The sequence below is a fragment of the Rhinatrema bivittatum genome, chromosome 5, assembly GCF_901001135.1.
Source record: "Rhinatrema bivittatum chromosome 5, aRhiBiv1.1, whole genome shotgun sequence".
Classification (NCBI taxonomy): domain Eukaryota; kingdom Metazoa; phylum Chordata; class Amphibia; order Gymnophiona; family Rhinatrematidae; genus Rhinatrema; species Rhinatrema bivittatum.
The window spans coordinates 125,775,354-125,797,404 of record NC_042619.1 but is presented as its reverse complement, the minus strand read 5'-3'; the positions used below and the strand labels follow the sequence as shown (position 1 = coordinate 125,797,404).

The 22,051-nt window shown below is 44.2% G+C and overlaps 1 protein-coding gene across 1 annotated transcript; it reads right to left on the bottom strand.

The window, feature by feature from the left end:
* Positions 1–16,717: 16,717 nt before the first annotated feature.
* On the bottom strand, positions 16,718–19,280 carry LOC115092371 (type-1 angiotensin II receptor-like). Its single transcript, XM_029603175.1, has one exon. It carries the CDS (start codon positions 19,278–19,280, stop codon positions 18,204–18,206), a length of 1,077 nt encoding a protein of 358 aa, XP_029459035.1. The 3' UTR covers positions 16,718–18,203.
* Positions 19,281–22,051: the final 2,771 nt, after the last annotated feature.

Below are 22,051 nucleotides of genomic sequence, written 5' to 3'. Positions count from 1 at the left end.
GATGTGAATCGGTTATTTACTCTTTTGGATAATAGAAAGACTAGGGGGCACTCCATGAAATTAGCATGGGGCACATTTAAAATTAATCGAAGAAAGTTCTTTTTTACTCAATGCACAATTAAACTCTGGAATTTGTTGCCAGAGGATGTGGTTAGTGCAGTTAGTATAGCTGTGTTTAAAAAAGGATTGGATAAGTTCTTGGAGGAGAAGTCCATTACCTGCTATTAAGTTCACTCAGAGGTAGATTTTCAAAAGATACGCGAGCGCGTACTTTTGTTCGCGCAGCAGGCGCGAACAAAAGTACGCTGGATTTTATAAGATAGGCGCGTAGCCGCGCCTATCTTATAAAATCCGGGGTCGGCGCGCGCAAGGGGGTGCACATTTATGCAACCTCTGCGCGCCGAGCCCAGCGCGCGCTGCCTGTTCCCTCCGAGGCCGCTCCAATTTTGGAGCGGCCTCGGAGGGAACTTTTCTTCGCCCTCCCCCCACCTTCCCCTCCCTTCCCCTACCTAACCCACCCCCCCGGCCCTATCTAAAACCCCCCCTTACCTTTGTCGGCAAAGTTACGCCTGCTGAAAGCAGGCGTAACTTTGCGCGCGTCGCCGGCAGCCCCGCTCCGTCCTCCGGTCCCGGGGGCTGGTCCGGAGGCCTCAACCATGCCCCCGGGCCGGTGCCATGCCCCTGGGCCCGCCCCCGAAACGCCACGGCACGACCCCTCCCGCCCCTTTTCGAAAGCCCCGGGACTTATGCGCGTCCCGGGGCTTTACGCGTGCCGGCGGCCTATGCGCGCGGCCCTTTTAAAATCCGCCCTTTAGAGAATAGCCACTGCCATTAGCAATGGTAACATGGAATAGAGTTAGTTTTTGGGTACTTGCCAGGTTCTTATGGCCTGGATTGGCCACTGTTGGAAACAGGATGCTGGGCTTGATGGACCCTTAGTCTGACCCAGTATGGCATTTTCTTATGTTCTTATGTTCTTACATTAAAATTGTTGGCTCAGTGTGCTGTGATAGTCAAAAAAGCAAACAGAATGTTAGGAATTAGGAATGGAATGACAAATAAAACAGTGGATGTCATAATGCCTCTGTATCACTCCATGTGAGACCACACCTTGAATACTGTGTGCAGTTCTGGTTGCCGCATCTCAAAAAAATATAGTTGCACTGGAGAAAGTACAGAGAAGGGCGACCAAAATGATAAAGGCTTCCCTATCAGGAAAGGCTAAGAGGTTAGGGCTGTTTAGCTTGGAGAAGAGATGGCTGAGTGGGGATATTATAGAAGTCTACAAAATCATGAAAGGACTTGAACAGGTAAATGTGAATCGGTTATTTACTCTTTTGGATAATAAGAATACTCGGGGGCACTCCATGAAGTTAGCAAGTAGCTCATTTAAAACAAATCAGAGAAAATTCTTTTTCACTGAATGGATAATTTAGCTCTGGAATTCATTGCCAGAGGATGTGGTTAAGGCAGTTAGTATATCTGGGTTTAAAAAAAGGTTTGGATAAATTCCTAGAACAGAAATCCATAAACTGCTATTAATCAATAAGGATTAGTAGCATGGGATCTATTCATTTAGGGGTAGATTTTCAAAGGGGTACACACGTACGATATGCGCGTACCCCCGGAATACCTACCCCAAACCCCCCTGCGCGCACCGAGCCTATTTTGCATAGGCTCGGCGGCGCGCGCAAGCCCCAGGATGTGCGTAAGTCCCGGGGCTTGCATGGAGGGGTGTGTCGGGGGCGTGTCGGGGGGGCGTGCCACGAGTGACGTGGCGTTTTGGGGGCGGGCCACAAGTGACGTGGCGTTTTGGGGGTGGGCCCGTGGGCGTGGCGCAGGCCCGGTGGCATGGTCGAGGCCTCCGGACCAGCCCCCGGGTCGGGTGATGGCGCGCCAGCAGCCTGCTGGCGCTCGCAGATTTACGCCTGCTTTCCGCAGACGTAAATCTGCCAACAAAGGTAGGGGGGTTTTTAGATAGGGCCGGGAGGGTGGGTTAGGTAGGGGAAGGGAGGGGAAGGTGAGGGGATGTGGAAGGAAAGTTCCCTCCGAGGCCGCTCCGATTTCGGAGCGGCCTCGGAGGGAACAGGCAGCGCGTGCTGGCTCGGTGCACGCAAGTTGCACAAATGTGCACCCCCTTGCGCGCCGACCCCGGATTTTATAAGATACGCACGGCTATGCGCGTATCTTATAAAATCCAGCGTACTTTTGTTCACGCCTGGTGCACGAACAAAAGTACGCCCACGCATACATTTATAAAATCTACCCCTTAATGTTTGAGTGCTTGCCAAGTTCTTGTGACTTGGTTGGCCACTGTTGGACACAGGATACTGGGCTTGATGGACCCTTGGTCTGACCCAGTATGGCATATCTTATGTTCTTATATGAATTCAAGTCTCCCCTTTATCAATAACTTTGGACAAATCACAACTAATGATACAGTCTGAAATTTGATTGTTCCTGTAATTTTGATCATGGAATGTGCCTTAATACTGTATATATTTCTCAGTTTTTATGCAAATTTCTCAGTGGTTCACATCATATGTGACAAAGAAGTCGATGTACTAAAGTGAGCTAAATTTCACTCAGAAGTTGCAAATTTTTATGTGATAAATATGTTTTCTACCAGGAATCATATGCAAATAGGCCTGGTAGAATAAACTTATGCTTCAGTTTCCTAAGGACAGCTTTGCAAGAAAGATGAAAAGCAGCCTGCAAATGCCTTTATATGTATATTTTAGCAGTGCAAATACAGTTAATCAGCTATTTTGCAGGATTTTGCATCTCAGCAGTTCATTAACTTTGATTTTGCATAAAATTTTACAAGTCTTAACTTACAAGAGAAAGTTTACTACATGTAAAGCCCCAAAATTTGCAAAATTTGCTTCGTACATAAAAAGGGAAACTTGGACTCCTAAGTCCAACGTAGGTGCACAAATTACCATTTTTACTTGCAAATAGGATTTTGTAAAATTCAGCACACTTTAGTACATCAGCCAAAGTGGGATCTACATGCAAATTAAAACCCTATTGGGCTAGCAAGATCTGAATGGGATGTTACCTTAGTACACTAATTAACTCATAGATTACTAGGAAATGTATATAAAAATGTTTTAACAAGTCTTAATTCTTCATATGTTATTAAGAAAAAAGCAAACAATGGTAGGATTAGTAAGGCAGACAATTTAAAAAAGTATCTGTGCACAGGTTTAATTTATTATGGTTGTAGTAAATTTGGGTGGGTAAACTAAATGCACCAAAACTTATAAATAAATCATGACAACGACAGAAATAAACCTTTGCCACCTGCAGTTGTCTGGGTTTTAAATTCTGTTTTGTTTTTTTTACATTTTTACTAAACTTTCCTTAAGTCAGTGCCAAATCCTAGTACATTGCATAAACAAGCCTCTGATAAAAAGAGCCATAGATTGCAGAAGCTGCTGTTTTAACAGTCCAAAGGATGCTTGTGTTTATTAGTTTTCAGTTCAGTTCACCAATATGAGATCTAAAGACTGATGCAATATCCAAACAGCCGTTGCCAACACAAAACTCAACCAAAAGGTCTGTTGGTGCACTAGAAGGAAGTGCGCCACATGGACGATAACTTTAAAATGAGCCCGGGGTGCCCCTATGCAGAAAGTTTAAGTTGTGCCCGCGAATGCGCATATACACCTACCACCCGTGTATGTGCTTCTAATAATATTAAGAGGTACTCGAGCAAACGTAATTTGCATATCTTCCTTAGGACTTTGCCAGCTTTAACATGCGCAGGTAAGCAGGACATTCCCAGTTTTAACAATTAGTCCACTAGATTGCCCAGTCTGTCTCGAGGTCATCCAGACCCCTCTGGTTCTTCAGCCTGCACTCCCTCACCTCAGTTGACCCATGCCCCTCACCCAGCCATTTTAGGCCTAACGAGAGATTTACGCAGACTCACACCTCATCAAGAGCAGAAGTAAACACGTGCCGCTAACAGTCAGCTGGGTGCTGCAGCCACCAGATTTAAATTTCGGATTTATGTGCATAAATTTTAGTCCTACCCCGGAACCCCCTTGACACACTCCAGCTTTGCCCCCCCTCCCCCGCCCCTTTTTTATTTTATTTGTGCATGTGCACATATGCGCGTAATTTACGGTTTTTAAAATATACGTTGCTCACTCACTGTCCAGCTACTCACATAAATGCGCCTTTTAACGTGAGTAATGCTTTTAAAAGTCACCTCATAGTTTTCTACTAATATACTGTAACTACATTTCCCCATTTGTCTGCCAACGGCTGGACAAAATCCTTTCAGCTCTTCTGTTTGTTTATTCATCACTATTTACGTTGTCTCTGTGCTATTCGCCTTTCTTATCAAGTAGTTCTGGCCATATTCATAAGAACATAAGAAATGCCAATACTGGGTCAGACCAAAGATCCATTAAGCCCCACATCCTGTCTCTGGCAGTGGCCAGGCCAGATCACAAGTACCCAACAGGATCCCAAAGTATAAGTCCAGTCCTTCTTACTCATAACAAGGGATAAGTAGTAGATTTCCAAAATCTGAACGGCTAATATAGTTTATCGACCTTTCCTCCAGGAATTTGTCTAAAGCTTTGTTAAGCCCAGCTACTCTAACTGCTTTCACCACATCCTCTGGCAACAAATTTCACAGTTTGATTGCCAAGTGAAAAAATACTTTCTCTGATTTGTTTTAAATGTGCAAACTATTAATTTCATGGAGTGTCTCCTAGTTCTAGTATTATTTGAGAAAAGTTCCTTATTTACCCATTCTACCCCACTCTTGATTTTGCAGACATCTCTTCTCCTGGATAAAGGAGCCCTAACCAGTTTAGCCTTCTCGCATTGGGGAGTCGTTCCATCCCTTTGATTATTTTTTTATTATTTCTGAACCTTTTCCATTTCTGCTATATCTTTTTTGAGATGAGGAGACAGAACTGCCCACAATATTCAAGGTGCAGTGACACCATGGATCAATACAGAGGCATTATGATATCCTCTGTTTTAATTTGTATTCTTTTCTTAATACCTAATATTCTATGTACTTTTATGATTAGAGTATTGTCCACAATAACTCCAAAATCCTTTTCCTGGGGGTGATGCCTATTAATATGGAACCCAGCATCATGCACCTATAGTTTGGATTTTTCTTACCTATAAGCATCACTTTGCACTTGTCCATATTAAACTTCATCTTCCATTTAGATGCCTAACACCCCTACTCTTAAAATGCCATACCATCGACTCATGATCTAAGAACTCAAATAATTTTGTATCATCTGCTAATCTGATCACCTTATTCTTCACTTCATTATCCAAATCATTTATAAATATGTTAAAAAGCACTGATCCCAGTGCAGATCCCTGTGGTACTCCACTATTAAGGGAAATTACCGTTTAGTCCTACTCTTTCGCTTTGCTAAATCCATGTTGAGTGTGTCCAATTAGTCTGTGTCTATGCAGATGGCCAATAATTTTGTTCTTCAAAATAGCTTCTCCCATTTTGCCCAGCACCAGTATCAAGCCAAATGGCATATAGTTTCCTGGATCACTCCTAAAACTCTTTTAAAAAATTGGCATAAGAACTCATGAAAAGAATAAATATTTCAAAACAGCTAATGAAAAGATTATCCAATGATTACAAACGTATAACACTGTTTTTTTTTTAAATTTCCGAAACATCGATAAAATATTTTAGAATAGCAGACACAGCAAACAGCACCCAATAATTTCAATTAAAGGTAAAATATATCCCTTGCTTTCCATACCTGTAAACTTTAGATTCCAGTCACCTTGAGATTGTCATGCATTGGTAAGGGATGGGAGATATGCACAATTTTCTTCTCTCTCTAACACACATGTTCATTCTCAGACAAACTCCCTTATATTTTCTCTCTCACACATGCTCATTAGATCACACGCTCTCTCTCGTTCATGCTCACTGGCTCACATACTCTCTCTCACAGACATGCTCACTGTGTCACACACTCACATTCTTGTTCACACACATGCTCATTGGCTCAATTGCTCTCTCATATACATGCCCACACACATGTTCACTGACTCGTTCTTGCTCACACACATGCTCACTGGCTCAATCGCTCTCTTTAGTACTCACACACAGGCCCACTGGCTTAAATAGTCCTCACTCATTGGCTCACTTGTTCTCTCTCACTCACAAACATGCTCTGGTAACCACTAGGGATGTGAATCGTTTTTTGACGATTTAAAATATCGTCCGATATATTTTAAATCGTCAAAAATTGTTAGAGCCGCGATACAATACAATTCCCCCGATTTATCGTCAAAAAATCGTAAATCGGGGGAAGAGGGAGGGGAAGGGGGAGGGCGGGAAAACCGGCACACTAAAACAACCCTAAAACCCACCCCGACCCTTTAAAATAAATTCCTCACCCTCCCGAACCCCCCCAAAATGCCTTAAATTACCTGGGGTCCAGAGGAAGGGTCCCGGTGTTATCTTTTACTCTCGGACCTCCGTGCATTGTAGAAATGGCGCCGGCGCTACCTTTGACCTGTCATATGACAGGGCAAAGGTAGCACCGGCGCCATTTTGTTTTTTTTGTCCCCCGACGTCAGGAGCATAGGAGATCGCTCCCGGACCCCCGCTGGACCCCCAGGGACTTTTGGCCAGCTTGGGGGGGGGGTGCTCCTGACCCCCACAAGACTTGCCAAAAGTCCAGCGGGGGTCCGGAACGACCTCCTGCAGTCGAATCGTGATGCCGTACGGCCGGCGCCATTTTGCGCAAAATGGCGCCAGCCGTATATGTTCATCATCAGGAACATGGCGGATCCGCAGTTTCATGCCGGTCCGGGGATGCCGGAGGGAGAAGGCAAGAAGACACCGAGGGTGCTAACCGTCCATCAGACCCGGAGGGAGTCGCCGTAGAGGTAAAGAGGGCAGACTGAGGGTGTCGAGCAGCGACGGACACAACAATCAGTATATGCTAGAGACATAAAATTCCTTGATGAAATAAACAACTTCTTCATGAAGCAATTGGTTCAGGAACCAATGAGAGAGGGATCTATTTTAGATTAAATTCTTAGTGGAACGCAGGATTTGGTTGAAGGTAGACGAAGCCTGTAAGAAACCAGTCCTATCCGTTCGACCACGGGAAACGGACCACAAAACCTGGGAGCCAACTTGCGGGAACGGCCTGGGAAGTGAAGGTTCTTGGTGCTTAACCATACCTTGGATCCCGGCAACAATACAGGAGCTGGGCGACGATGACGATTTGTGGTTTTCTGTGCTCTCTGAGCTGCGGGAGAAAGTCGTTTCTGTAGCACTTCCCATAGTTGATGTAGCCGCATAGCCACGGTCTGAGCCGCAGGTGACTGAATCTCTACAGGAACTGGAATTGGAGGTCTGAGATGACGTCCAAAGACAGTTTGGAATGGAGACTGTCCTGTAACCGAATGTGTGTGATTATTGTAAGCGAATTCGTCCCATGGCAACAGAGAAACCCAGTTATCCTTACACTCAGAAATGAAGCTACGAAGGAATGTCTTGAGAGAGCGATTCATCCGTTCAGTCTGTCCATTGCTCTGTGGATGGAATGCAGTGGATAAATTCAATTGTACTCCGAATTTCTTACAGAGAGCGCGCCAGTAGCGGGCTGTAAATTGTGGATCGCGATCAGAGACAATACTCTGCGGAAGACCATGAGCCTGGAATATATGCTGAATGAAGAGCCCCGCCATCTCAGGAGCCGAAGGAAGCTTGGGCAGAGGAACCAAATGGACCATTTTTGAGAACCGGTCCACGGTGACCCAGATTACCGTGTTACCTTCAGACGGAGGTAAATCCACCACGAAATCCGTGGCTATGTGGGTCCAAGGCTCGGTGGGTATCGGCAAAGGACGTAGCAGTCCCCAGGGACGTCCAGGACGAGGCTTCTGTCTGGCACAAGTTGGACATGCATCAACGTATTCTTGTACATCTCGCCGTACTCGAGGCCACCAGTAATACCAGTTCAATAGAATTAACGTTCTTTCCCTACCGGCGTGACCTCCCGTGAGGGAGTCATGGGCCCACTCTAACACCTTCCTGCGGTCACGCCGGGACACCACCACTCGACCTTGCGGGGAAACAGTAGTGCTGGTGAGAAGAATCCGAGCTGGATCGATGATGCACTGAGGAGGATCATCTTTTTCCTCGAAGATGGAGTTCCGGGATAAGGCATCGGCCCGAACATTCCTTGAGGCGGGCCGGTATTTCAGAATGAAATCAAACCGACTAAAGAAAAGTGACCATCGAGCCTGCCTGGGATTAAGGCGTTGAGCATGTGTCAGGAACTCGAGATTCTTATGATCAGTATAAACGGTGACCTGATGTTGGGCCCCCTCCAACCACTGTCGCCACTCCTCGAAAGCCAACTTGATGGCTAATAGTTCCTTATCGCCTATACCGTAGTTGCTCTCGGCAGGCGTGAATTTTTTAGAAAAATAGGAGCACGGTAGCAATCTTCCGGAACTAGAATACTGAGACAGTACCGCCCCCACAGCCACACTAGAAGCGTTGACTTCCACTACGAATGGTCGCAGTGGATCCGGATGGCGTAAGCAGATTTCCAACAGAAACGCCTTCTTTAAGTTTTGGAATGCTTCACACGCTTCAGAATTCCAATGTCGAGTATCTGCCCCTTTTTTGGTTAGAGCAGTCAGTGGTGCTACTAAGCGCGAATATCCAGGAATGAAATGTCTGTAAAAATTTGCGAACCCTAGGAAGCGTTGCAACGCCTTTAGTCCCAAAGGTTGTGGCCACTTCTGGATAGCGGACACCTTTTCGGGATCCATGTTGAACCCCGTAGCAGAAATAACATATCCCAAGAAAGGCACAGAGTTCTGCTCAAATAAACACTTTTCTAGTTTCACATAAAGATGGTGATCCCGGAGGATCTGGAGTACTTGTCGTACCTGGCGTCGATGAGACTCTAAGTCCTGTGAGAATATTAGAACATCGTCAAGATATACAATGGCACAAGAGTACAATAATTCTCTGAGTATCTCATTCATGAGATGTTGGAATACCGCTGGGGCATTGCATAAGCCAAATGGCATGACTAGATACTCATAATGCCCGTCCCGGGTATTGAACGCAGTCTTCCATTCATCCCCGGGACGGATACGGACCAAGTTGTAAGCGCCCCTTAAGTCCAGTTTAGTGAATACTCGTGCCCCTTGGAGTTTGTCAAGTAGTTCTGGGATTAAGGGCAATGGGTATCGATTCTTCTTTGTAATGGTATTCAAACCCCTGTAATCAATGCATGGCCTCAGGGATCCATCTTTTTTAGACACAAAAAAGAATCCTGCCCCCGCAGGCGACTTAGACTGACGTATGAACCCTTTGGCAAGGTTCTCCTTGAAATACTCCGACATAGCTCTAGTTTCTGGTAGAGAGAGCGGATACACTCTACCCCTTGGAGGGGTTGTCCCAGGAAGCAAATCTATGGCACAGTCAAAGGGACGATGTTGAGGTAGAATCTCCGCCTTCTCTTTGGAAAAAACGTCAGCAAAGTCTGCGTAGGGTGCTGGAAGTAAAACCCCAACGTGGGCCAAGGGAATAGGAGGAACCACAGTGTTTTTAATGCAGGACTGAAAACAGTGAGAACTCCACTGAGTAATTTGAAGATCTTCCCAGCAAATCACCGGTGAATGTTGTCGCAACCAAGGCAAGCCGAGGACTACCGGGTACACTGACCTCTCTAAGACCAGGAACGAGATTGTTTCCTGATGTAACAGCCCGGTTTGAAGTATAATCGGCGTTGTGGAAACAGAAATGCTCCCAGGCAAGGGAGTACCTTGGATGGAAGTAACCCATAGTGGTGGCTCACGGGGTCGCGTGGCTAACTGAAGTTGTTGAACAACTGTCTGAGTGATAAAAATCCCTCCGGCTCCGGAGTCAATAAGAGCCCGTGTTTCGAAGGAACCCCCGGGAAACTTTAAAGTTATAGGAACTGTACATTGAGGAGTTGCGTTTAAACAGCCCAGGAGACACTCCTCCAAATCCCCTAGGCGTGAGCGTTTTCCGCCCGTTCCTTACATTGTGACAGGAAGTGACCCTTCCCACCACAATACAAGCAGAGTCCCAGAGACCGGTGACGGCGTTTCTCCTCTTCTGACAAAGCGGTTCTTCCTATCTGCATGGGCTCCTCGGAGGAAGGTTCAGCTGACGTCCCCGGGGATCGAGAACTCGGCATGAGTGGTCTCGAAAAGGCAGGCGCCAGAGGGTTCAGGTGTCGCGGAGGGCGTACCTCCTTGGCCCTCTGTTGCAGACGTTGATCAATGCGTCCGGCGAGTTCAATGAGAGTGTTAAGTTCCTCGGGAATATCTCTGGCAGCCAGGACGTCCTTGATTCGACCCGCCAGACCTTCAGAGCCAGTGTGCGGAATTCCAAGGCATATTCGGCCAAGGTACGCGCTCCTTGCCGGAGTTGCAATAACTCTGAAGTTGCCAAAGTCTGACGAGCGGGCTCATCAAAGGCTGCCCTGAAGTTGGCCACAAACAGATCCAAGTTAGCGAGGGTATCATCATTTTTCTCCCACATCGGTGACGCCCAGTTCAGGGCCTTACCATCCAGTAAGGAGAAAATGTAAGCTACTTTGACAGAGTCAGTGGGAAATTGATTTGGGAGTAAGGCAAACCGCACAAAACACTGGTTTAGAAAACCACGACACGCCTTAGAATCCCCCGCATATCGGGAAGGAGAAGGAAGCTGGGTAGGCATCTGAAGAGTGACGACCAGTGCGGCCAGAGGAACGGGAGCCGAAGCTGGAGGCTCGGCATCCATGCGGGTTGCCATACGTTCAACAGTAGCGACCAAAGAGTCCAGTACCTGCTGCTGTTGCACCAGTCGTTGGGCGAGCCCCGGAATGGCCTGGAGACCAGCGAGATCTGCTGGATCCATGGCCTTGCAAACTGTTATGACTGTCCAAATCCAGAAGTGGATCCTTAGGCCGACCGACTCGGAGGAACGGCCGGGAGGCAGAATCACACTGGGCGGATGGGCTTCACCTGAAAACCCGCGACCCCTCCAGAGGAGCTGTGGGAGACCGGATCGCCAGGACTTAGGAGTCTTCACCCTGGAAGCCCGAGGTCCCCCCAGGAGAAGCCCGTAGGAACCCGGACCGCTGGGACTTAGGCGAAGAGAAGCAAAAACCCAGTAAGGAATACAAACCGGAGTCAGGACAGGCAGCTGGCAGGCGGAAGATGGAGTCACGGACCGGAGTCAGAACAGGTGGCAAGCAGGCTGAAGATGGAGTCACGGACCGGAGTCAGGATAGGTGGCAGGCAGGCTGAAGATGGAGTCACGGACCGGAGTTAGGACAGGTAGCAATCAGACAGATGGAGAATCACAATGACAAGCAGGAACTCAAGACCCAGATATCAGGCAGGAATCAGGACCAGGCAGGCAGGCAGAAATCTGACGACAGACAGCAGGGATCAGAAACCGGACGACAAACGGCAACAAGCTATTCAATGAAAGAATCTCGTTGCAAGGCAACGTACAGTTTCCCGGAGCTTGTTTTAAACCCCTACCAGCTTCTGACATCATCAGGGGGCGTGTCCTCGCATCCGATCCTGCCTACCAGCTTCTGACGTCATCAGGGGGCGTGTCCTTCCAGGAGAAGGTAAAAGCCCGGTCACTGAGCCAGTGACCGGGATCGCACCAACATGAGCAAAAATTAAGGGGGCGGAAAAGAAATGGGGCGTGGGTCGGTGGGGCCGACTGTTATGTGCGTAACTCTGTATTTTAAAACTCACGTTTTAAGGCTCTTATACGACAGGGTAAGGGGTCCAGGTCACCTGGGGAGGCATGCAGGATGAAGATCCAGAGGGGTCTGGATGACCTCGAGATTGACTGGGCAAACTGGTGGACTAATTGGAAAAACTGGGAATGTCCCTCGCACGAGCATGTTTTAAAATCCGCTTACATGTGCGAGTTAAAGCTGGCAAAGTCCTATGGAAGATATGAAAAGTAGGTTTGCTCGAGTAACCTCTTAAAATTAGGAGCATACTTATGTGTGATAGGCATATTTTAAATCATACGCGTGCACGTTGTAAAATTCCAGGGTATCTCCACTCGCACGCCGATACGCGTGTGTATGGGTGCACACACACTTGCTTTAAAATTGGCCTGTAAGCTTTAATCAGTTTCTGACCTTGTCCATACATTTCAGGAAATGAGTAGTTGGAAATGTACCCTTTTATTGGCTTGGAATGTAAAACTGTATATCATCAACATATAAAAAGTAAAACACACCCAATGAATTAAAAACCTCCCCAAGGGCTGCATGAAAATATTAAACTGAATTAAACTTTTTCCGAAGTAGGCAAGTTTGAAATCAGCCTGCAGTTTGAAATTTGATCTGGAAGAATGTCAAGATTTTTTGCACGGGTCTGAGTGTTGCTAATTTGAGCCTCTGAGGAGCTAATCTTTCCATCAATGACTTATTTACAACCAATTTTATCATTGCATATGTGATATCTTTCATCCCTTACACATATGTAAATGGACATGGATCTAAGGAGGAATAAGGCGATTTTAATTTACATATCACTATCACAATCTCAGTAAGTGGGATGGGCTCAGAAGTGTTCCACCATTCCCCTATTGTTGCATCACTCATACTCACTAAACCACTTTTACTCCCTACTTGAGATTTAATCTGTTGCACTTTATCACTTATAGTTAGCTAATTCTTCACAACTGGACGCCCCCCCCCCCCCCCCCCCCCCCATTATTCCCTGCTTTGTTTGGGCCCCGGAGGAAAAGGCAGAAACTGCAGCTCATCTCTTTTGGCCTGCATGGGTCAATGCTGACTCTCCCAACTCTCTTCTAGTCCGTGTAAGCCAGCCCGCCACTACTCCTTTCTCATCTCCAGCTGACACTGGCACTATTCCTGCCTCCCTTTTGGTCCATACAGGCTTCCACTGCCTTTGCTGCTGCATTCTGGTCCCCATACCTAATCCCCTGTGGAAAATGCAGAATTCTGTGCAAAGCCTGCACAACCATGCAATACAAAATTTCCTCAGGTGTAACAGTTTATGGCTTCTGTATTAGGAAGCTAAGGTCTTTATTGAATCCTTTTTTTTGTCAGTTGCAAAGTGTCTGATCATTTTGACTTTAAAAAAAATCTTGTGATCCTGATTGTTTTAAATTTCCCTTTCATTATCCTTATCATAAGGTCATTGATGCAGTGGTCTGGATCTGAAACATCCCCCCATGGAGGTGTTGGCCTGGTCTTCTCTGTGGCGTTTGATATTGTAACTGTGTGAATTGACTCTTGCCTTTGATTTCTGGTCTGACTCACCAATGTAGTAGAATAATAAGGATTGTTAAGCATGTTGCTTCTCTTATCCTTCCAGCGGTGACAGATATAATCTTTCCTTTCTATTGGAAACTTTTGGATTAATGCATGTTTTAATTCTTGTGAACCGCTAAGATGGATAGACTACTACCCCTAGTGCGGTATACAAAAACTTTTAAATAAATAAATAAATAATGGTTTCACAATTCAATAGACAAAACACAGAATATTTTAATTAAATTTCAGATATGCTACTAAGAATAAAAGCTCTGAGATTTTAAAACGCACTAATTCTTCCCAGTGAAAGGATCATAAGAAACATAAGAAATTGCCATAATGTGTCGGACCAAGGGTTCATCAAGCCCAGCATCCTGTTTCCAACAGTGGCCAATCCAGGCTACAAGTACTTGGTAAGTACACAAAAATTAAGTATATCCCACGCTACTGATGCTAGTAATAGCAGTGGCTATTTTCTAAGTCAACTTGATTAATAGCAGATAATGGACTTCTCCTCCAAGAACTTTTCTAAACCTTTTTTAAACACAGCTATACTAATTGCACTAACCACATTCCCTGGCTACAAATTCCAGAGTTTTATTGTGCGTTGAGTGAAAAAGAATTTTCTCTGATTAGTTTTAAATGTGCTACATGCTAACTTCATGGAGTGCCCCCTAGTCCTTCTATTATCCGAAAGAGTAAAAAACCAATTCACATTTACCCAATCTAGATCTCTCATGATTTTAAAGACCTCTATCATATTCCCCCCTCATCCATCTCTTCTCCAAGCCGAACAGCCCTAACCTCTAGTCTTTCCTCATAGGGAAGCTGTTCCATCCCCTTTATCATTTTGGTCGCCCTTCTCTGTACCTTCTCCATCGCAACTCTATCTTTCTTGAGATGCGGTGACCAGAATTGTACCCAGTATTCAAGGTGCGGTCTCGCCATGGAGCGATACAGATGCATTATGACATTCTCCATTTTAGTCACCATTCCCTTCCTAATAATGCCTAACATTCTGTTTGCTTTTTTGACTGCCACAGTATACTGAGCTGACAATTTCAAATTATTATCCACTATGATGCCTAGATCTTCTTCCTGGAACCTAACATCATGTAACTACAGCATGGGTTATTTTTCTCTATATGCATCACCTTGCACTTATCCATATTAAATTTCATCTGCCATCTGGATCTTCTTACTCATTCTTTACCAAAAGCTCCCCCTTCTGTCAGAGAACAATTCACTGGATCCTTTGTGTCCCAAGGTTACACTTTGGAAGGGTTTTCCATTTATACTCAGAGATTCATATTTTACTCTCCTTCAGGACTGAACATGCTCTACAGTTGTAATTCAGAAGTCATCGTTATCAGTTTTATCAGGTCATATCTTAATGTATGTTATGGTAATGATATTAATATCTGTGAAAAGAAAAGGCTCTTATGCCTGGTTCTGACATCATCAGTGAAGCAATCCTTTTTTATTTTTGCATAGATAAAATACATAATTTTTCCAATGTAAAATCTATATAGAATAAGGTATGTGGTGTACATTAAAGAAAAAACCATTCATACACTTAAAGTTTCCTCCAACATTTCCTTCCATAGTTCTACTTTCAGAGATTTTTAAAACAGTGCATAAATAGTAAAAAAAAAAAAAGTAAACACACTGTATTTATGAATTGGATGTAAATCTATTCTGTAGATATTGTATGTTAAATCTGAGTTTGCAAACTCCTCAGATTGAACAGAAGACTAGTCATTATAGTACAGAAAGTCTATGAATTCTCTTGCCCACCTACTTACTCCATAATTTCATACAATAAAAGATCTGGAATGTGGCTCCCATAGGTCCAAATCACAGCTCTCTTGCTTGCTTGCCAGCTTTGCTACTGACAATTATAAAGATCCCTTAGGTCTCCACTAGATGGCCCTAGCTCCCAGCCCTTGGGTTAGCCAGCTGTAGAGGGCATACCATTCTCAACAGCCCTTCCCCAGAGGAGTGCTTAAATCGTTAGCTCCCAGTGTATGGGGAGTGAGGGATGTAGGACAAAGGAGAGTGTGGTCATTTTAATCTGGATGTTGAGAAGTGAGAATTTATTTTTTTTTTGTCTTGAGTTTGGGCTTCTGGACCTGACTTTGTGTTTTGGAGAAGGATTTCTTTCAGTGCTTCCCTGGCCTGTTAGGATCTGCCTGCTCTTCTGGTAAAGAGACTATTGTTAGAAGTTTAAAGATTTTTGGAGTTTTACTCAAGGTGAGAACCTGGTCTTCCTGGAGTTAGGACATTCCCAGATCTGGAGGCCAGGGGCAAGACAACCTGCTGTACCCCTTTCACTGCCAGGGAAGGATCATCACCTTATTTTTGTGGATTTTGATAGCATTTCCCCTTTTTTTCCTTAAGTTTGTGAGGAAGTTTTGTCACAAACCTTCCTTACCTTGAAGCTCCATTATAACAACTCTGCTGTTTCCAAAACTAGACTTTTCCCCAAGTAAAGTCCTCAGGAGGAGCTCAGAGTGCAAAGTAACAGAGAGAGGAGCCAAGATCTTTGGAGACCCATCGCTGGTATCTCCACCCTTTGGGACACAGGACACAGGTTGGGGATTTGAAGTACTGGACTCTTTCTTGGACCTTAGGTATATTTTTTGTGGGGAAAAAAGGGGATCCACCTCACACCTAGGATTTCTGTGTCCAACTGGAACACTTACCTATTCACTCCATGAGGGCTAAGCCCTATCACAGGAGCCTGAACTAAGGAAACATACACACAGAGAGAGGAGAGGAGTCTAGCGAGGAAAGGAACCCGTTAAACACAGATGTAAATTGAAACAGTTTTTCAAAGAAATTAGACTTTATTTGATTGAAGAAATTTCAGTAAACTTTGATTTTGGAGCACCCATAACTATGTCTTGTCTGTACATCCCTGCAGCACTATCACTGTTAAGGTTATAGTAACACAAAAGGGAAGGGGATTCCACTTACATGCCTAGCTCCTGAAGGACATCCTTCCCCCTTATCCGACTATCTTAGCTGGATAAATAATGATATTCAAACTGATCTGGTTAAGGTAACCGGCTAACCTTACACTTGCTATTGAGCAGGCCTATAATATAGTAAGTTTCTACACTTTTAAATCTAGTATATTATAGATGTGCTCAATAACTGGTGCTATATCTGTGAGCAGATCATGAGCTGGAAAATACATGCATGTTATTTCATAAGGATGTGTAGTCTTTTGTCATGAATGTGCATTTTTTTGTGTTAAAAAAAAGTCTATTTTCAGTTCATTCTGAATGGAATGAACCAAAAATAAACTTGGCCAAATATATTTGAAAATGTTTGGATATTTTCAGTTCATTAAGAAAAAATATTAATAGGGACCACCCCAGGCCTCTCTCTACTCCATGCCAATATCTCAGGCCCCGGTCCAGGACCTTCCCGGACTAGGCTGAGCTAAGCCCAGCTGGGGCCTTCCCGGGCCACTCTGCCTCCTTGCTTCTGCCAGGGATTCTCCAACCCTCACCTCTTTCGTGGTAGCCTTTATAGCAGAAAGGGGCAGGAGTGATCCCTAGTTGCTTCTGCCCCATGGGCTTCCCTTTTAAAATGGTGGTCTTTAGGTTGGCCTTACAACAAAATGTGACTGGCACCTTTTTGTTGACATCAGGCACTTAAACCAGTCTCTGGGCTGGCCAACTCCCTTTTTAAAGGGAAGCCAGCAGAGCTGGAGTTACTGGGGATCGCTTCTGCCCCTATCTATGATGAAGACTTCCTTGGAATGGGTAAGCTTGGGACTGGAGAGGCCCCAGCTTATTTTCAGGGGGCAGGGAGGCTTGGCTCCGTCCAGCTTCAGGAGGCACTGGGTTATTGGTAAGGATTGGGAGGGAGCAAAAGGGTCTGGAGAGGCCCCAGGTCCTGAGACTGTGGTGGGAGAACTGGGGAGGCCCCGTTTTATTCATTTTTTAGGTTTTGGGGTTTTTTTTAAATGTTTATTTCAGTTTGGCAAATAAACCAAGCCTAAATAATAAACATTAATTGAATTGAAACTAAAATGAATCCCCAGCCCAGAAACAAAAATATGAACCAAAACTAAAATTTTCCCCTGAGCCTTCCTGAGATTTGAAAATTAAATATATGTGCATAATATTTTCCCTCTCCCAACCTGACTATGTCTCCTAGGATACCCATTTTGTCATTGGCTACATATAGCTGCTTTGAGAAACTAGGTTATATTTAGCCATTCTATGGTGTGCAGTTCCCCACCTCTCCCACTTCCCTGGGGGTCTAGCTAGCTAATACCTTAGTTTGCTAGCTAGATACCTTTGAAGACCTCCCTCCAAATGCTTAATGCAACAATAAGAAGCCATTGGGGTTGGAGAGAAATGGCAGCACTGCATCCTGTTATCGGCGTGTGAAGAAAGTGAAGAGCTGCTGTCAGCAAGGCGAGTTGATGAATGTGATTTTGACGGTATGGTTGTAATCAGCCCAATGAGACTACCTGATGAAACAGGTTACTCCTCCTGAAGAAGGGCAATTTCACAGGAGTGACATAAAATGGAAGAGATGGTTTCCATGGGAAAGGGGGAAAAGTGCACAGATGGTCAAATGGCTACCTCCAGAAGCAGATGGTGCCTTCTCGTAAAAGGAGAGTTAGAAAGCAAAAATATTATTCCTGTTTAGGTTAGTAAACAGTTTTCCTCTGTGCTCTGTCTTTTATTATCCTTCTCTTTGTCTCTTCTTTGTTTCTTAGTTTATAGGTCTGCCTTGTCATATGCCTGCACCATTGTTCATGGCAAAATTTTCCAATATATTGAGGTCTGTTTTCAACAAAACATACAGTTGCACATTTTATGCTCTGGAGCCTAATAGGAGATCAGTAGCTTTTCATTTTTCTTCTCTTAGAAAAGTTATGTTGGTACCTCGACAGCACTGCTGAAATAATCCTCTTCTTAAAGTTGCCATGAGTTGATTTCGGAAGGGGCCACCAGCAACGCAGTAGAGGATCGGGTTTATGCAACTATTGGCAAAGGCAATGGAGATAGTGATGGGAACTGTAGCAGAGATAGCACCAATTGTTTTGCAGTCAGTAATAATATTGAACTGAATTAAGACTTGTAGAAAGTTAACCACCTGGAATGGGAGCCAGCAGAGCAGGAAAGCCAAAACAATGGCCACTACTGCTCTAAGGACTTTGTCATTTTTGGTCTTGATGACCTTATTTTTAGGAGAATGCAGCAAATTTTTATATATTAAGCAGTAGCAGATCCCTTGAAGCAAAAAGGGTATAATAAAACCTACTGTACTTTTCATAAGATTTACAAATGTAGCCCAGAAGTCATTGCTATTTTCTGGGTATTTCATGTCACATATTGTTTCTAGATACAACTTGGAGTAGTAGGTCTGACGGAACCAGATAGTTGGTGTGCTTGCAGCACAAGCTGAAATCCAGACAACCAGAGCTAGAATTCTTTCATTTCTAGGTGTTCTCCTGCTGAGTGATTTCAAAGGGTCAACGATCGCAAGATAGAGATCTATGCTCAAGCATGTGATAAAAAAAATGCTTGAATACATATTCATTGCTGACAAGGTGCCGCACAATTTGCACATAACAGAACCAAATGGCCACTGGTATTGTGAAAACATGCTTATGGCCCAAAAAGGGAGAGTGGCAACAAATAACAAATTGGCTATAGCCAGATTCACAATATAAATGTTTGCCACAGATCTTGATGGAAGCCAACATGTCAGTGCCACCACTATTATGATGTTGCCAATTAACCCTACAGTGAACACAATGATATAAAACGTAGGGACTAGCACATAAATAAAAGCATATTCATTACCAAAAGAGGTGCATTGCAAGCTGTTATTCAGCATCTTCTGAGATGAGTCTTTAGCATTAAAAATAGATTTAAATGAAAGATTTGAGGAATTGTATTCCAGAAAGGGCACATAAAGCATCTTCTTGCTAGATCCATAAGTTTGAGGTCAGAGATCTGGTGATGAGCTCCTGCTGATAAAGCAAAACATATATCATTAATTATCAGAAACATGAAGGGCGTCCAAATATGTATTCAGCTAAATTTGTGCTTACATTTCCACAAAATTCATTTAATCAAGATAAAGAAAAAGCAAGGAGATAAAAATACTCTCTCCAGTTTTTATTGTGCTGAGAATCATTAGTAATCGTTAACTGGTGGAAAGACTAAAAATTACATCGGCATTTAACTGATCCTTTCACCTTGGGCTGGTTACAGTAAGGAAAGCTGATCTGCTGATCAATGTGGTCATAGTAGCCTCTTACATCATCTTTAATGCAGCCATGGTAATGCTACTGCACTCTGTATCTCATTAGTACACCATGTGTTAAAGATCAGTCCTGCATGTAAGCTGGTATGGTCAAGTACAAAGCACTGGTAAGGTCCTTGCTGCCTCCTGTAAGGACTACTAGAAAGAAACAGAGACAGGGTTCAGCTACTCTCCTTCAGGCAGCCTGTAGGAAAGAGACGGGGAATGGCCAGTGAAGGAGCAGAGCAATTGTTCTCTTCTTTGCTGCGTGCACTCCAGGCTCATGCCCTCTTCACATGTTCTCCCACAGTTATAATGTCTGTCTACAGTACTGTAAAAAGCTGTTTACAGATATTCCTTGTTTGGGGGTTAAAAGTAAGCTGTAGGAATTGATCAATCACCCAACCCACCCACCCACCCATCACCTCCCCTCCCTGAAGCATCCAGCTTTCCAGGAAGCTGCCACTGATGAAGACAGTAGGACAAAGCTCTGAAAGGGGCCGTTTGCATAATTCACATTGAACTGGCAGTCACTCTAAAGACAAACTGAGCCCTTTCATGCTACTCTACATGGTTAAATTACTCTATCCAAATAGTGTTTTATTTATAATTTGCATTGTGTGGAAACTGTTGTTGCTGATTCATGTATCTCTAATACAGAGGCCGATGCAGAAAGGTGTGTTTGTGGTGCTCGTTTTCTACAGGTAAATCTTACCGAAAAGCCTATGCAAATGAGGGCATTAAGTAGTACTCCCTGATGCACAGAGCTGTACCGCCAAATGCACTCTTTCTTAGAGCTAGAAACTTAACCCTGGAGTTAAGTTTGGCCTGTGGCGAACGCACATTTTTACAATCAGTTTGCTTTTTTTAAAAAAAACTCTCAATGCATTTGCATTAGCTTATTGCATCTGGAGTTTAAAAAATATTTAACTTGGGCATTAAAAATGTGTGCTGAAATCCAGGGCACAGTTTCTTAAAGCCCAGATTACCGCATGGGCCTGATAGTGTTTCCCGCCTCTCCTCCTGGAGGCGCACCTAACCGGTCGGGTTTTCAGGGTATCCATGATGAAGATGCATGTGAGAGATTTGCATATATTGGAGACCCAGAGTATGTAAATCTAGCTCATGCATCTTCATCATGGCAATCCTGAGAGGGTTGGGAAGCACTGCCAACATTTATACTGAGTTTTGCTGTACTGCTTCAGTTAAATATACCTGTTGCACTTGCAACCCTGTGTAGTGTACAATCTTTATTATTACTGAGTATTAGAATTAATGCACGCTTAAAAACTGGGTTAGAGAATTGAACCATTGTGTATTACTGCAGAAACTGCAGCCAAATCTCATCTTAAAGAATCCTGACCCTTCTACCTGCAGCAAGGGGTTAAGTCTAAGATGGAAGGGTTATTCTTTTTTCCTGTCTTTTATTTTACTCGTTCTGAGGTCCATATTCAGAAGTACACTTGGGACCCGATAGAATACGCTTCAATAGAACACGGTATCACTTAAAACGTGGTAACTGACTGGACCCCAATTTTAGCATCCTGCGTTTTGCATTTGGTTTTACACTTTTAAGATTTTAGCTTTCAATCATTTTCACATGTGTGAAATCAAGGTTCTATATAAACCCATGCAAGTGAAAGCATACGAAAACCTTAGTTCCTGTCTGAAGACTGAATTTTAAAGCAATTTCACCAGCTCGGTCACCTGACATTAATGGAAGGTTCCCAGAAAAAGAAAAGCATGGTCAATACAGGAAAAGCTGGTTGCTCTTGATTACTCAAAACTGGAAAAAGGCAGTCAGATGTGTGTCGACAGCTGGGAATGAGTGAATCCACTTTCGGGCCGATACAGTACAGTGCGCTCCGACGGAGCGCACTGTTAACCCGCCATTGGACGCGCATTTTCCCTTACCCCTTATTCAGTAAGGGACCGAAAACGTGCGTCCAACCCACCGAATCTAATAGCGCCCTCAACATGCAAATGCATGTCGGAGCGCACTGTACTGTATCGGCCTGTAAGTTACTTAAACCAACAGCCCCAGGCTGACATAGTGTCATGCGATGGTAGTAGTGATGAAAATGATGAATCTCCCCCTCCGCCAAAAGTAACAGAGGCATTAGCTGCTATGGCAACAGCCCTTAACTGGTTAGAAACACAGTGTGTTGACAGAATCCACATTTTGTATTTAAAATCCATAATAGAAATCGCAAAGAAGAAAAAGCGAGAGGCAGGAAACCAACTGACTTTAGAAAGTTTTTTGAAGAAAAGTAATAATGAATAGGTCATGCCTCACTTGAAGTGCCCATATTACACAGCAATTTATTTTGTCACATATGCTCTCTTTTTCTTTTTTTCTGGCTGCATATGGTTTTAGTTCAATAAAAATTATATGGCATGCACTGATATGGATATTCCTATTTTTTTTAACAGGATACATGGCT